The sequence below is a fragment of the Oncorhynchus kisutch genome, unplaced genomic scaffold (assembly GCF_002021735.2).
Source record: "Oncorhynchus kisutch isolate 150728-3 unplaced genomic scaffold, Okis_V2 scaffold3967, whole genome shotgun sequence".
NCBI classification, from domain to species: Eukaryota; Metazoa; Chordata; class Actinopteri; order Salmoniformes; family Salmonidae; genus Oncorhynchus; species Oncorhynchus kisutch.
The window spans coordinates 240,631-257,565 of record NW_022265912.1 but is presented as its reverse complement, the minus strand read 5'-3'; the positions used below and the strand labels follow the sequence as shown (position 1 = coordinate 257,565).

Below are 16,935 nucleotides of genomic sequence, written 5' to 3'. Positions count from 1 at the left end.
TCCCATCCTGTTCTATACCCAACTCTCTGACAGATAGTGACAGTCCCATCCTGTTCTATACCCAACTCTCTGACAGATAGTGACAGTCCCATCCTGTTCTATACCCAACTCTCTGACAGATAGTGACAGTCCCATCCTGTTCTATACCCAACTCTCTGACAGATAGTGACAGTCCCATCCTGTTTTATACCAACTCTCTGACAGATAGTGACAGTCCCGTCCTGTTCTATACCCAACTCTCTGACAGATAGTGACAGTCCCATCCTGTTCTATACCCAATGCTCTGACAGATAGTGACAGTCCCATCCTGTTCTATACCCAACTCTCTGACAGATAGTGACAGTCCTATCCTGTTCTATACCCAACTCTCTGACAGATAGTGACAGTCCCATCCTGTTCTATACCAACTCTCTGACAGATAGTGACAGTCCCATCCTGTTCTATACCCAACTCTCTGACAGATAGTGACAGTCCCATCCTGTTCTATACCAACTCTCTGACAGATAGTGACAGTCCCATCCTGTTCTATACCCAACTCTCTGACAGATAGTGACAGTCCCATCCTGTTCTATACCCAACTCTCTGACAGATAGTGACAGTCCCATCCTGTTCTATACCCAACTCTGACAGATAGTGACAGTCCCATCCTGTTCTATACCAACTCTCTGACAGATAGTGACAGTCCCATCCTGCTCTATTCCCAACTCTCTGACAGATAGTGACAGTCCCATCCTGTTCTATACCCAACTCTCTGACAGATAGTGACAGTCCCATCCTGTTCTATACCAACTCTCTGACAGATAGTGACAGTCCCATCCTGTTCTATACCCAACTCTCTGACAGATAGTGACAGTCCCATCCTGTTCTATACCCAACTCTCTGACAGATAGTGACAGTCCCATCCTGTTCTATACCCAACTCTCTGACAGATAGTGACAGTCCCATCCTGTTTTATACCAACTCTCTGACAGATAGTGACAGTCCCATCCTGTTCTATACCCAACTCTCTGACAGATAGTGACAGTCCCATCCTGTTCTATACCCAACTCTCTGACAGATAGTGACAGTCCCATCCTGTTCTATACCAACTCTCTGACAGATAGTGACAGTCCCATCCTGTTCTTTACCCAACTCTCTGACAGATAGTCACAGTCCCATCCTGTTCTATACCAACTCTCTGATAGATAGTGACAGTCCCATCCTGTTCTGTACCCAACTCTCTGACAGATAGTGGCAGTCCCATCCTGTTCTATACCCAACTCTCTGACAGATAGTGGCAGTCCCATCCTGTTCTATACCCAACTCTCTGACAGATAGTGACAGTCCCATCCTGTTTTATACCAACTCTCTGACAGATAGTGACAGTCCCATCCTGTTCTATACCAACTCTCTGACAGATAGTGACAGTCCCATCCTGCTCTATTCCCAACTCTCTTGACGGCTCCCATGGTCCTCACTCTTATTCTTATTCCCAGAAGTCCGTGACAGATTATTTTGCATCCTATAAAGGGAAAGGGCGATACCTAGTAAGTTCCACAACTGAATGCATTCAACTGAAATAGGTCTTCCGCATTAAACCCAACCCCTCTGAATATAGCTCAGTAAGCTGTACTTTAGCTATGGAATTCTACTCTAAACTGTTTCATCAATAGTTAAGATAGTTAAGACCTCTCTGGTTAGAATGACTAACAAGAATTCCCTGCCTGGAAGAAAGGTGTGCGTGCGTCCATAGGACACTGTATTGTATCTGACTAGGAGGGATATACTGTCCACTAGAGGGCACTGTAGCCATGTGAATACCACCATCAATCTGTCCTCACATAGACTCTACAGCCCCTCTTCTGAATCTAACAGTCCACAACACAAAACCATCACACACTCTTCTCTCCCTCTGGAGAACATCGAGGACGCACACGCTTAGAGACTCACACTTTGATACACACACGTGCCCTTTGAAGTCAGTCAGAGCATTAGAGCCTTGGCTCATTGTGAAACCTAGTGTAACTAAACTAACTATGTTTTCTTCTGTCTGGCCTTCTTTCTCCCCCTGTTTTGTAGTTGATGTAAATGTGTGTGTGTGTTAGCGTTAGCCTGCCTGCCTGTATGTGCATGATTAGAATCAAGTGTGTTTGCCAGCTCGCTGACAGAGAGAGACCAGACAGATCAGTTCAGTCTACTGTTGTTTTGTTTGGAGCAGTTGTTGCTGTCGGCAGCTTAGTGATGGAGCAGTTGTTGCTGTCGGCAGCTTAGTGATGGAGCAATTGTTGCTGTCGGCAGCTTAGTGATGGAGCAATTGTTGCTGTCGGCAGCTTAGTGATGGAGCAGTTGTTGCTGTCGGCAGCTTAGTGATGGAGCAATTGTTGCTGTCGGCAGCTTAGTGATGGAGCAGTTGTTGCTGTCGGCAGCTTAGTGATGGAGCAGTTGTTGCTGTCGGCAGCTTAGTGATGGGAGTCATAGTGATGGGAAGAGAAGGTTGTTGAGGTCAATTCAGGTCAATAACTCCTTATTTCTCCCAACAGAATGCGTGGGACATGTACTCATCTCTAATAATGTTGGGTAAACTTTGGTTTTGGAGTGGGAGTGAGACAGTAATCCTACAGAGTGCTAACAACATGCTCCCGGTGTGAAATTCAATTGAACATGATTTCCCAAATGGTACTCTTTTCCCTATGAAGTGCACTACTTTTGACACAAGTCCTATGGGCCCTGGTCAAAGGTAGTGCACTATATAGGGAATAGGATGCCATTTGGGATGCAGCCTCTCCGAGTTCCCCCTCATCTGTTCTGAGCCGCCCCATGTAAAACTCTGCTGACATTTCTCCTCCGCTCTGACACACACGGATGTTCCCGTCGCCTCCCAAACCACACGTCTCAGATTAACACTGATTGCTGCACAGGGGTAGAATATACTCCCCTGAAATTGGAACGTTTAACTGATTTCATCTCCTAGCTGGTGTCTTCTCAGTGTAGCCTGATCATTTGTCCTGGAGTGGAAAACAGCTCCAGATAAAATATTTAGCCTGCATCAGCCCCTGATCAGTCTGTGATTAGCCTCATGTTTCACTGTGATTGAGTGAGCCCGGTTACTCATCCTACGCCCTCGCATGACTAATGAGCTGTTTGTATGCCGAGGTTACTGATTGGATGAGCATGCATATTATATGAATAGGGATTGGACCAGGCCGAAAGTGAATGAGGACCCGCTGGGAAAGTGAGAGATGAAATGCTTCAACCTCCATTCCGTCTGTCGGTGTGAGGGTGGGATGGAAAGGGGGGTGGAGTGGTAGGTATACAGTTGGATTCACTTCACATGGCTTCACTCTGAGTTTAGTCTGTCAGAAAGAGATGGGGAGAGCTGGATTCTCATCCATCATATAAAGATGAAAGGATGGACAGATGTAGAGGGATGGATAGAGGATGAAGGGATGGATAGAGGATGAAGGGATGGATAGAGGATGAAGGAATGGATAGAGGATGAAAGAATGGATAGAGGATGAAGGAATGGATAGAGGATGAAGGGATGGATAGCGGATGAAGGGATGGATAGAGGATGAAGGGATGGATAGATGTAGAGGGATGGATAGAGGATGAAGGGATGGATAGCGGATGAAGGGATGGATAGCGGATGAAGGGATGGATAGAGGATGAAGGGATGGATAGCGGATGAAGGGATGGATAGAGGATGAAGGGATGGATAGAGGATGAAGGGATGGATAGAGGATGAAGGGATGGATAGAGGATGAAGGGATGGATAGAGGATGAAGGAATGGATAGAGGATGAAGGGATGGATAGCGGATGAAGGGATGGATAGAGGATGAAGGGATGGATAGATGTAGAGGGATGGATAGAGGATGAAGGGATGGATAGAGAGGGATGAAGGGATGGATAGATGTAGAGGGATGGATAGAGGATGAAGGGATGGATAGAGGATGAAGGGATGGATAGCGGATGAAGGGATGGATAGAGGATGAAGGGATGGATAGAGGATGAAGGGATGGATAGCGGATGAAGGGATGGATAGAGAGGGATGAAGGGATGGATAGAGGGAGGATAGCGGATGAAGGGATGGATAGAGGGAGGATAGCGGATGAAGGGATGGATAGCGGATGAAGGGATGTATAGAGAGGGATGAAGGGATGGATAGAGAGGGATGAAGGGATGGATAGAGGGAGGATAGCGGATGAAGGGATGGATAGAGATGGATGAAGGGATAGAGGATGAAGGGAGGGATAGAGGATGAAGGGATGGATAGAGGATGAAGGGAGGATAGATGTAGAGGGATGGATAGATGTAGAGGGATGGATAGAGGATGAAGGGATGGATAGAGGATGAAGGGATGGATAGAGGATGAAGGGATGGATAGAGAGGGATGAAGGGATGGATAGCGGATGAAGGGATGGATAGTGGATGAAGGGATGGATAGAGAGGGATGAAGGGATAGTGGATGAAGGGAGGGATAGTTGTCTACGTGTAGTCTCTGGGTCCTGTCTGGATAATGAAACTACATGTAGCCTCATTCTCTGGGTCCTGTCTGGATAATGAAACTACATGTAGCCTCATTCTCTGGGTCCTGTCTGGATAATGAAACTACATGTAGCCTCATTCTCTGGGTCCTGCCTGGATAATGAAACTACATGTAGCCTCATTCTCTGGGTCCTGTCTGGATAATGAAACTACATGTAGCCTCATTCTCTGGGTCCTGTCTGGATAATGAAACTACATGTAGCCTCATTCTCTGGGTCCTTTCAGGATAATGAAACTACATGTAGCCTCATTCTCTGGGTCCTGTCTGGATAATGAAACTACATGTAGCCTCATTCTCTGGGTCCTGTCTGGATAATGAAACTACATGTAGCCTCATTCTCTGGGTCCTTTCAGGATAATGCACACTGACTCTGAAGTATTTGTTTTCACTCTACTTTCGTGTGTGTGTGTGTGTGTGTCAGGGTTTCTGTTAGAAAAATGTGACACGGGACATAGGCAAAGTTCCTTTGTCCCAGTGTCTGTGTTCTTTTGGCTATCTTAATCTTTTTGTTTGTTTTATTGGCTTTTCCTTTGCAACTCTGCCTAGAAAGCCAGCATCCCGGAGTCGCCTCTTCACTGTTGACGTTGAGACTGGTGTTTTGTGGGTACTATTTAATGAAGCTGCCAGTTGACAACTTGTGAGAAGTCTGTTTCTCAGCTAGACACTAATGTACTTTTCCTCTTGCTCAGTTGTGCACCGGAGATTCCCACTCCTCTTTCTATTCTGGTTAGAGTCAGTTTGCGCTCTTCTGTGAAGAGAGTAGTACAGAGCGTTGTACAAGATCTTCAGTTTCTTGGCAATTTCTCGCATGGAATAGCCTTCATTTCTCAGAACAAGAATAGACTGACGAGTTTAAGAAGAAAGTTCTTTGTTTCTGGCCATTTTGAGCCTGTAATCGAACCCACAAATGCTGATGCTCCAGATGCTGACGCTCTCAACTAGTCTAAAGAAGGCCAGTTTTATTGCTTCAGTGTAGCCTAGTGGTTAGAGCATTGGACTAGTAACCGAAAGGTTGCAAGTTCAAATCCCCGAGCTGACAAGGTACAAAATCTGTCGTTCTGCCCCTGAACAGGCAGTTAACCCACTGTTCCTAGGCCGTCATTGAAAATAAGAATTTGTTCTTAACTGACTTGCCTGGTTAAATAAAGGTTAAAAAAAATAAAAATAAAAAAATTATAATAATCAGAACAACAGTTTTCAGCTGTGCTAACATAATTGCAAAAGGGTTTTCTAATGATCAATTAGCCTTTTAAAATGATAAACTTGTATTAGCTAACACAATGTACCTTTGGAACACAGGAGTGATGGTTGCTAATAATGGGCCTCTGTATGCCGATGTAGATATTCCATAAAAAATCAGCCGTTTCCAGCTACAATAGTCATTTACAACATTAACAATGTCTACACTGTATTTCTGATCAATTTGATGTTATTTTAAAGGGCAAAAAATTGCTTTTCTTTCAAAAACAAGAACATTTCGAAGTGACCCGAAACTTTTGAACGGTTATGTATATTATTAAATTATATTATATTTGATTCTTCAAAGTTGCCACCCTTTGCCTTATTGACAGCTTTGCACACTCTTGGCATTCTCTCAACCAGCTTCACGAGGTAGTCACCTGGAATGCATTTCAATTAACAGGTGTGCCTTGTTAAAAGTTCATTTGTGGAATTTCTTTCCTCAATGCTTTCAAGCCAATCAGTTGTGTTGTGACAAGTTGGGGGTGGTATACAGAACAGAGCCCTATTTGGTAAAAGACCAAGTCCATATTATGGCAAGAACAACTCAAATAAGCAAGGAGAAACAGTCCATCATTACTTGAAGACATGAAGGTCAGTCAATCTGTAAAATCCCAAGAACTTTCAAAGTTTCTTCAAGTGCAGTCGCAAAAACCATCAAGCACTATGATGAAACTGGTTCACATGAGGACCGCCAAAGGAAAGGAAGGCCCAAAGTTACCTCTGCTGCAGAGGATAAGTTCATTAGAGTTAACTGCATCTTAGATTGCAGCTCAAATAAATGCTTCACAGAGTTCAAGTAACAGAAACATCTCAACATCAACTGTTCAGAGGAGACTGCGTGAATCAGGCCTTCATGGTCGAATTGCTGCAAAGAAACCAATACTAAAGGACACCAATAATAAGAAGAGACTTGCTTGGTCCAAGAAACACGAGCAATGGACATTAGACCGCTGGAAATCGGTTCCAACCGCTGTGTCTTTGTGGAGCGCAGAGTAGGTAAATGGATGATCGCCTTATGTGTGGTTCCCACCGTGAAGCATGGAGGAGGAGGTGTGGGGTTGCTTTGCTGGTGACACTGTCAGTGATTTATTTAGAATTCAAGGCACACTTAACCTGCATGGCTACCACCGCATTCCGCAGCGATACTCCATTCCATCTGGTTTGCGCATAGTGGGACTATCATTTTGTTTTTCAACAGGACAATGACCCAAAACACACCTGTAAGGGCTATTTTACCACAAAGGAGAGTGATTGAGTGCTCCATCAGATGACCTGGCTTCCACAATCACCTGACCTCAACCCAATTGAGATGGTTTGGGATGAGTTGGACCGCGGAGTGAAGGAAAAGTAGCCAAGAAGTGCTCAGCACGTGGGAACTCCTTCAAGACTGTTTGAAAAGCATTCCAGGTGAAGCTGGTTGAGAGAATGCCAAGAGTGTGCAAAGCTGTCATCAAGGCAAAGGGTGGCTACTTTGAAGAATCTCAAATATAAAATATATTTTAGGTTACTGCATGATTCCTTGTGTTATTTCATAGTTTTAATGTCTTCGGCTATTATTCTACAATGTAGAAAAAAGTAAAGAAAACCCCTTGAATGAATAGGTGTGTCCAAACTTTTGACTGGTACTGTGTGTGTGGCTTATAATAAATAAATAAATAAATATAAAAAAATATATGGGGAATTGGAAACAATGCAGACAATTACATGTATGGAAGCTACAATCTATCTACATTTTTAAAGCTGATCTACCCCCCCAATAATAAACACTCATAGGTTAAATGTATTTCCGTCGACTGGTATTTCCATCAAAGAATAGGCTAAGAACCATTATTTTGCTATGTCTTTTTTTATTCCTGATAATTGGCCGGCGCCAGTTTTATTTATCTGCTTCTCATATTATCAACTAATGAACAACTAACTAATGGAAACCCTGGGTGTGTAGGTGTGTGCATATTTTGTGAACGAGGAGCGATTTCTGCGTAGTGTACCTTTACTGCGTAAATCCTATCAGCTGCTAAATATGTTCCAAAAGGTCTAAGCCATAGGACTAATCGATGTCATAACTATGGTCCCTGGAACTATGAACTATGTTGTTATTTTGGTCATTTGAGTTCGGGTAGCTGTGGTTGTTAAAGGAGAGAGGAGGCTTGGTGCCAGCCAGGCACATTCATCTGTGCCCGGTTATCATTCCATCACTGTTGTGTATCCCCTGGCAATTCAGAGATGGAACAATAACACAGTTTTCACACCTGGGTTGTGTTGAATCGCAAACCGTAGTAAAATGTTTTGCAAAGGAAAAACAAATCTGTATTCAGTGTTTCCCCTCGGATTTGTTTCAACAGCAGTGGCAAAGTGTGGGTGTTTTTGCTGTTTTAAAGCCAATTCCGTGCAATTCCACACGTTTTGCCCTGGCTTATGCCTTGTTCTTATACTATCTGAGTGACTCAAACATTATAACAACATCAGTACCGTGCCATGACATGGAGAATTTTAGATTCTCTCTGACTGTCTAGTTTTTATTGTGATGATTGTTAGTTCTGGAAGATAATATGATTTAAATATACTGTATATAGGTCCATTATCTTTCCGACTTACTTTATATCTGGTAATAGTTGTTTTAAGTTTACACTGAAAATGTTTTACCTTCCCCATTTTATTACATTTTTTGGTATTTTTAATTTTGTTTGTCATTTTCTCTCGACTGACCCTGGTTTTCAAAGTCTGACTCTTTCACTGGTGAAAGTCGACTAGTAGAAGCAGCAGTGACATGGCAGCTGTTGAGGACTTCAGTGGCCTGTCACTGCTTTATATTATCTCCTCTGAGTGTCACACTCCATAGACACACATGGTTTGACAGCACATACCGCACATTCCTTCTGCATGTGTGTGGCGCACCTAGGCCTTAAACAACCCCTAGCCACTACACATAGAAACATGTGGTTTTTGGACTGGACGGTAGTTGGCGCACACACACACATATCACCACACACACATATATCACCACACACACATATATCACCACACACACATATATCACCACACACACATATCACCACACACACACATATCACCACACACACATATCACCACACACACACACACACACACACACTTATCACCACACACACACATATCACCACACACACATATCACCACACACACACACACATATCACCACACACACATATCACCACACATATATCACCACACACACATATCACATCACACACAGTCTACAAATGTCTGCATGTCTTTGCTGCTCCACTTTCCTTGGATCTCCCTGGGATGCCGTCATTCCAGCTGATCGCCCTTCCTGTGTGGAGTGTATTGATCCCTTCATTTCCTCCCGCTTTCCCTGAAATCATCACTAAGTGGAGACCATCCCTGACCAATGGGGATAACACACACACACACACACACACACACACACACACACACACACACACACACACACACACACACACACACACACACACACACACACACACACTATATAAACGGGAGCTCAACACAAATCAACACACTAACACAGCTGATGGTGTCCAGACATGTGCAACAGTGTTTTTCTTCTCCCTCTACCCTGCAGTGTTTCACATGGAATTAGTTCCAGGATAAACTTTACCTGTGGCGCTCAACTGACAGATGGAGAGAAGCAGAGGATAGCGTCACACACACACACATACACAGCAGCTAGCCTGCCAGCTTTCCTGCTAACAAGAGAACATCTTAGTCATCTCCTCTAGACACAGCCCTGGAATTCACTGATTAAACTATCACCTTGTTAAGTCATTTACCGAAACCCAAGCCCTGTGTGTGTGATGACTTCTCTCCTGTCGCCTGTTCTCTGCTGTCCTGGAAGCCCAGCCAAGCCTAACCTCCGTCAGTTAGAACATGAGATCACACAAACACAGCCGAGGAAACTCACTCTCACACAAACAAACTTGTTTGCACTTGTTAGTGTCTTAGTGTGTGGGGGTGTGTTGATCTCTCAGGGGAAATAACATATGATGTAGCCAATGTGTTCCTGGTCTGGTGTTTTGTTTGGGAAACATACCTCTACTCTCCTGTCTCTATCCTCTACATTGTAAACCATGGTAATAATAGTGGTAAATAACCTAATCTCCTGTCTCCATCCTCTTCATGGTAATAATAGTGGTAAATAACCTCATCTCCTGTCTCCATCCTCTTCATGGTAATAATAGTGGTAAATAACCTCATCTCCTGTCTCCATCCTCTTCATGGTAATAATACTGGTAAATAACCTCATCTCCTGTCTCCATCCTCTTCATGGTAATAATACTGGTAAATAACCTCATCTCCTGTCTCCATCCTCTTCATGGTAATAATACTGGTAAATAACCTCATCTCCTGTCTCCATCCTCTTCATGGTAATAATACTGGTAAATAACCTCATCTCCTGTCTCCATCCTCTTCATGGTAAACCATGGTAATAATTAAGCAATAAGGTCTGAGGTGTGGCATATGGCTGATATACCACTGCTAAGGGCTGTTTTTATGCACAATGCAGTGCAGAGTGCCTGGACACAGCCCTTAGCCTTGGTATATTGGTCACATATAAACTAGTTACCAACATAAATCGAGCAGTAAATATACATGTTTTATCATACCCGTTGTATACAGTATGATATACCACGGCTGTCAGCCAATAAGAATTCAGGACTCAAATCACCCAGTTTATAATGGTAAATAACCTGTGCATGTGGGTTTTAGAGAAGTGTTTCAGAGCAGTGTTTTGTTATTGTTGTTTTTTAATCAAACCAATGGAGCTTGAAAACCTGTCAACAATCCATGAGAAAGACCCTAGGAGGTATGTGGTAAATCCTTTCAACACGTTCAAAACCAGAGCCTTCTAATTGGACTCCTGACCTAATTGGCCAATGATAATAGTCATATGTCATCCCAGAGCCTCAGGGAGATAATGTCTTTATCTAAACATAGTGGTCAGTCCATAGAGGTAGGAAGAGGCCTCATCTCCTACTTTAAAATGGTGGAAACCATCAATAGCAATGTCCGTGCTAAGATGGGTTGTATTCGTCCAGAGCTCTCGTTCGACCTCCATGGGTCAGTCTCCGGAAGAGAGGGAGCTGAGATCCTTGTATCCTCTCCAATACAAGACTGTAGCCAAAACTACAATCCAGCCTTTAGCTGGGGTCAAACACTGACCGCCTCCCTCCCTTGAGGAGTCACTGCAATAATAGAACAGTATAGATGACCACATCAATGCTTTGGGAGTTTGGAGAGTTAACATTGTCTAATGCTGCATTCATTACACTAATGTTATTGGCAGGTTGTCCATATGTCCAGCTTCAACATTAAACCCCCCCACCTGTCATCAACATTCCTTGGGAAATGCCCCCCCCCCCCCCCCCCCCCCCGGCCTTGAATTGGCCTGTTGTGTAGTCTATAGCTGGAATGTGAATTGTGGAGAGTGTACAACGTGTTGTGTGGCTTCAATCCTCTCCTTGTCCTGCTGAATAACCTCTGGCTGGCGCTAGCTAACTCGATAGCTGTTAGCATGATCTAAGCCCCCAGTCATCTAACAAACAAATTAGTTGCAACGCAGCTCAGACTGACTGTGTGTGGAGGAGGAATTCCTCTGGATTAAAAACACTGGGGTCAGCTGGAACGGATCACTGCAGGACACACACACACACACACACACACACACAAAGCTTATTTGTCTGGAATTACTGTAGACATGTTTCTCCGACAGACTAGTAATGATGCAGCTAATAGTCTAAATGGGGTGGAGAGGAAGACAGACAGAGGGAGAGAAAAGGAAGAGACATTCTCTCCATTTATTACATTAGACTAAATATCAGGAATTACATTGTTTTTCCTCTCCAAACACTTAATGAGAAACGAGGGAGGGATACACCGACGAACAAAAATGTTCCTGACAGAAACGGTGGCGCAGCTCTACTCCCGGACCTCAGCATGCCGCAAGGCTGTGTGTGTGAGCGAGCGTCTCTCATCTCATGTTCTCTGTCTCCTCAGGGCGTATCCTGGACCTGAAGACAGGAACAGTGAAGAAAGAGGGGCAACAGTCGTCTATGAGGATGTGCATGGGCTCCAGACGATCCTTCATCTGCAGAATGAGGTGTGTGTCTGTCTGTGTGTCATTCCTCCATGAGCACATGGATGGTCTTTGCCTGTCTTAGGTGTGTGTGTGAGCGCAAGTGTGCCCAATATATCAACTGGATCCATCTCTCCATCTGCCTGGGATTTAAAGTGTTAAGTGATAAACACCTGTGTTGTAGACTCACTCCCAATAGGACTCATCCATCCTTTAACTCTTGGAACTACCCATCCCGGATCCACTACACTAATTAGCATAGCGCAACGGCCAAATAATCTTACTAGAAAATATTCATATTTCAATCACAAGTCTATTACAATCACAATCACAAGTATATTCATATTTCAATCACACTTCAATCACAAGTGAAATATAGCGAAACACAGCTTAGCCTTTTGTTTTTCACCTGGCCACTTACGCAATGTGGTCCTTTACGCTCATTCTTCAACATAAAGGCGTGAAACTACGTCTAAAGGCTGTAGACACCTTAGGGAATACGTAGAAAAAGGAATCTGGTTGATATCCCTTTCAATGGCCAATAGGGATGCATAGGAACACAACGGTTTCAAATATGAGTCACTTCCTGATTGGATTTTTCTTAGGCTTTCGCCTGCAATATCAGTTCTGTTATACTCACAGACAATATTTTTACAGTTCTGGAAACTTTAGAGTGTTTTCTATCCTAAGCTGTCAATTATATGCATATTCTAGCATCTGGTCCTGAGAAATAGGCCGTTTACTTTGGGATCGTTATTTTTCCAAAAATAAAAGAGTGTCCCTTAGCTTCAAGAGGTTCAAACTTAGTCATCTCTGATATGTAGATACCTTCGTCTCCCTACATCAGCAATCATCCAGTATTTGGTTCACACCTACCTGGGAGGTGCGTGCTGTATCCCAAATGGCATCCTATTCCCTATATAGTGCACTACTTCTGACCAGGACCCATAGAGTGCACTGCATAGGGAATAGGGTGTCATTTGGGACGTAGACTGTTATGTGCGTGTATCCATAATCAATTTCACCCCCCCCGCGGCCATCGAGCCATATCTTTTCCCCCCGCGGCCATCGAGCCATATGCTTTCCCCCCGCGGCCATCGAGCCATATGCTTTCACCCCGCGGCCATCGAGCCATATGCTTTCCCCCCGTGGCCATCGAGCCATATGCTCTCCCTCCGCGGCCATCGAGCCATATGCTTTCCCTGCGCGGCCATCGAGCCATATGCTTTCCCCCCGCGGCCATCGAGCCATATGCTTTCCCCCCGCGGCCATCGAGCCATATGCTTTCCCCCCGCGGCCATCGAGCCATATGCTTTCCCCCCGCGGCCATCGAGCCATATGCTTTCCCCCCGCGGCCATCGAGCCATATGCTTTCCCCCCGCGGCCATCGAGCCATATGCTTTCCCCCTGCGGCCATCGAGCCATATGCTTTCCCCCCTCGGCCATCGAGCCATATGCTTTCCCCCCGCGGCCATCGAGCCATATGCTTTCTATCCCCAAGATGATGTGAAGACGCACGATTGGTTAAAGTGATGGATGCTTCCATAGCTCACACGTCATTATGTATGACCTATCCTGCTGCAGATATTTCAATAATCAGGAATCCATAATGTCGGGAATCCAGTTTAGAATCCCCCTCTGGGTGGGTGTGTTTGCGGCATGCACCACCGCCCCCTCCCACTGGCTTCAACCCTGAGCACTACTTTTGTTTATTTCATTCTCAGGATGTTTAGAAATCTAGAAACCGGTTCCCCTAATACCCACAGATTGACCGCTAAAATGTTTTTGAACTTAAACGTTTGACTCGAGCGGGTTTTAAAAAACCCAGACCACCGACACGTGTCTCCCCGATATTTCCGATGCAGCCTGGCGTGCCTAAAGCCTCGTTAGCACAGGAATGGAGATGTTTGTGTTTGTTGTCTGTTTCACTCACATTTCACAGATGCTAATCACGCTTTGTTAGGACGACTGGAATGTGTGTGTGTCTTTTGTTCCTTTTGCTATTTAGGCCGCTTGGCAAATTGAAAACAGCATGCAGGGATGACTGTCTGCACTCTGCGGTGACCACAGCTGAGAATACACAACACACACACACAGAGCCCCGAACAGCATGCCATGCAACCAAGTGGAAAGGAATTGTTCATTTTTCAACATCATTTCAGGGAAGCTAATATTAGCTAACTCCAGAAGAGCAGAAGATGCTGTCCTCTTGAACCTTTTGTTGATCAGTGGAAAAACCCAGGTTGTCCCTCCTCTCTGCTTTCAATAATACCTGACTCACCCGCTGAAAGAAACTCATGTCAAATGGCTTCCATCTTGGTTTCCATACTGTGAGACTGTGTAGACTTGGTTACAGCCGTTAAAGCTGACATCACCATAAATCCCTTCTGCTTCTTTTACACTTCCTTAATCCAGGTTCTCAGGTCTCTGTGAGATACAGTCTGTTCTATAAGAGAGACCTGGTCCCTCTCCATTTCTATGCAGTCATCTAATCAGTACACGTGTCATTTAGCAGACACAAACACACACACAAAAGCAGGTTCAGATTTCAAATGCATTGTTCTCATTGAGGAGAATCCTATCCACAGCAACATGGCAACACACCAAACAAGATTTTCCAATAACACTCACCATGCCTGTGTTCCAAATGGCACCTTATTCCCTATATAGTTCATAGGGCTCTGGTCTAAAGTAGTGCGCTATATAGGGAATAGGGTGCAATTTGTCCTGCATTCGTAGTCTCACGCAGCGAACATAACAGTACATTATATAATGTCAGGCACTGGTTATTTGTTCTGTGTGTGTGTGTGTGTGTGTGTGTTCTGGTTTATGGTCCATACACCTCATCAGTGCTGTGGGTTGACATGTCCCCAGTTCAGCAGTTCTTGTGTTCTAGCTCTCTGGTCTGAACATCTCTCTGTTTTCAGTGGCACTGATTAACATTAGTCTCTGTCTCCTCCCACTCCGTTCCTTTCTCTGTGTGTGTGTCTGTCTGTTTCTGCATTCATACCTGTGGGGGTGGACTACACGTGTGCCAAATGGGAGCCCTAGGCCCAGAGTTACTATTGTATGTGTGACGTATAGCAGGGTTCCCCAACTTGCGGCCCGCGGGTGATTTTTATTTGCCCCTCCCAAGTATTCGTAGAAAAAAAAAATCGCATGACTGTTAAACAGCAGCAAATCAGCTCCAAGTGATGTACATTTTGGAAATCTGTTCCAAAGTATTCCCATGCATACCAAAGAGAGATGTGATCCTATACACCAAAGTATTCCCATGCATACCAAAGAGAGATGTGATCCTATACACCAAAGTATTCCCACGCATACTAGAGAGAGATGTGATCCTATACACCAAAGTATTCCCACGCATACTAGAGAGAGATGTGATCCTATACACCAAAGTATTCCCACGCATACTAGAGAGAGATGTGATCCTATACACCAAAGTATTCCCACGCATACTAGAGAGAGATGTGATCCTATACACCAAAGTATTCCCACGCATACTAGAGAGAGATGTGATCCTATACACCAAAGTATTCCCACGCATACTAGAGAGAGATGTGATCCTATACACCAAAGTATTCCCACGCATACTAGAGAGAGATGTGATCCTATACACCAAAGTATTCCCACGCATACTAGAGAGAGATGTGATCCTATACACCAAAGTATCTAGTTGATAATCTCTGATGTACAGTACACTGTGTTTCTCACAGATCATCCTGTGTCTGAATCTAGTTGATAATCTCTGATGTACAGTACACGGTGTTTCTCACAGATCATCCTGTGTCTGAATCTAGTTGATGATCTCTGACGTACAGTACACGGTGTTTCTCACAGATCATCCTGTGTCTGAATCTAGTTGATAATCTCTGATGTACAGTACACGGTGTTTCTCACAGATCATCCTGTGTCTGAATCTAGTTGATGATCTCTGATGTACAGTACACGGTGTTTCTCACAGATCATCCTGTGTCTGAATCTAGTTGATGATCTCTGATGTAGAGTACACGGTGTTTCTCACAGATCATCCTGTGTCTGAATCTAGTTGATGATCTCTGATGTACAGTACACGGTGTTTCTCACAGATCATCCTGTGTCTGAATCTAGTTGATAATCTCTGATGTACAGTACACTGTGTTTCTCACAGATCATCCTGTGTCTGAATCTAGTTGATGATCTCTGATGTACAGTACACTGTGTGTTTCTCTTCAGATGTGGCAGCACCCCACTGGACCACATCTCTCTCAACCGACTGTCCAACATGAGGAAGAGATACAGGTGAGACACTTTACTATTCCTACCTTTCTTCTTTACTAGATGTTCTTCTCCCCTGTCTCAATATGGCCTCAGAAATAAATAAGTTACCAGTGATTTAACTCTTCAGAGGTTACATCATTGGAATGTTTTTATTTAGAGGGCCATAATGCGACGGCTCCCATTTTACTTTTGGAACTACATTGTCCAGCAAAACTATGGCCTGCGCTCACATGAGTGTGTTTTGTTGATTGTGCCTAAGGTCTGTCCAGAGCTAGGGAAAAAGCTTTCCAGTTCGCTGCACCTTTCTCTTGGAACAAGCTTCAGGGCCTGAAATGACAGGAGCGGGTCCCTTTTTAAATGAGTTTAAAGCTAGGTTCAACACTATGATGGAAAATTAAGTTGCACCACACTTTCCCAAACCATCTTGCTGTAGTGTTTTATGTTGTAAATGTGTCTGCAACTTTGTGTGCTGCTATTTTGTCCAGGTCTCGAACAAATCTAAATGAGACTAACGTCGTCAAATTAACATCAAACATTTTTCTAAAGCCCTTTTTATTTGAGCAGTTGTCACAGTGCTTTACAGAGACCCAGCCTGAAACCCCACAGAGCAAGCAGATGTAGACGTACAGTGGCTAGGAACATCTCCCTAGAAAGGCAGGAACCTAGGAAGAAACCTAGTGAGGAACCAGGCCAGCAGATAAATCTTCTCCCTCTTCTTCTCCTCCTCTCTCTACCTCTCCTCCCCCCGTCTTCCTTCATCTTGTTTGTGTGTACCTTTTTGTTTGCATGTACAACTTTATGTGTGTA

General features: G+C 44.2%; 1 protein-coding gene across 6 annotated transcripts in view; it reads left to right on the top strand.

The window, feature by feature from the left end:
• Positions 1 to 16,935, top strand: part of LOC109884151 (aryl hydrocarbon receptor nuclear translocator 2-like) — a 96,196-nt gene that overhangs the window by 13,426 nt on the left and 65,835 nt on the right. For all 6 annotated transcript variants that reach the window (XM_031821368.1, XM_031821366.1, XM_031821364.1 and 3 more), the window contains 2 exons: positions 11,787 to 11,889; positions 16,084 to 16,149. In XM_031821368.1, coding sequence (XP_031677228.1) covers positions 11,787 to 11,889; positions 16,084 to 16,149 — 169 coding nt within the window. The remainder of the gene's footprint in view (positions 1 to 11,786; positions 11,890 to 16,083; positions 16,150 to 16,935) is intronic.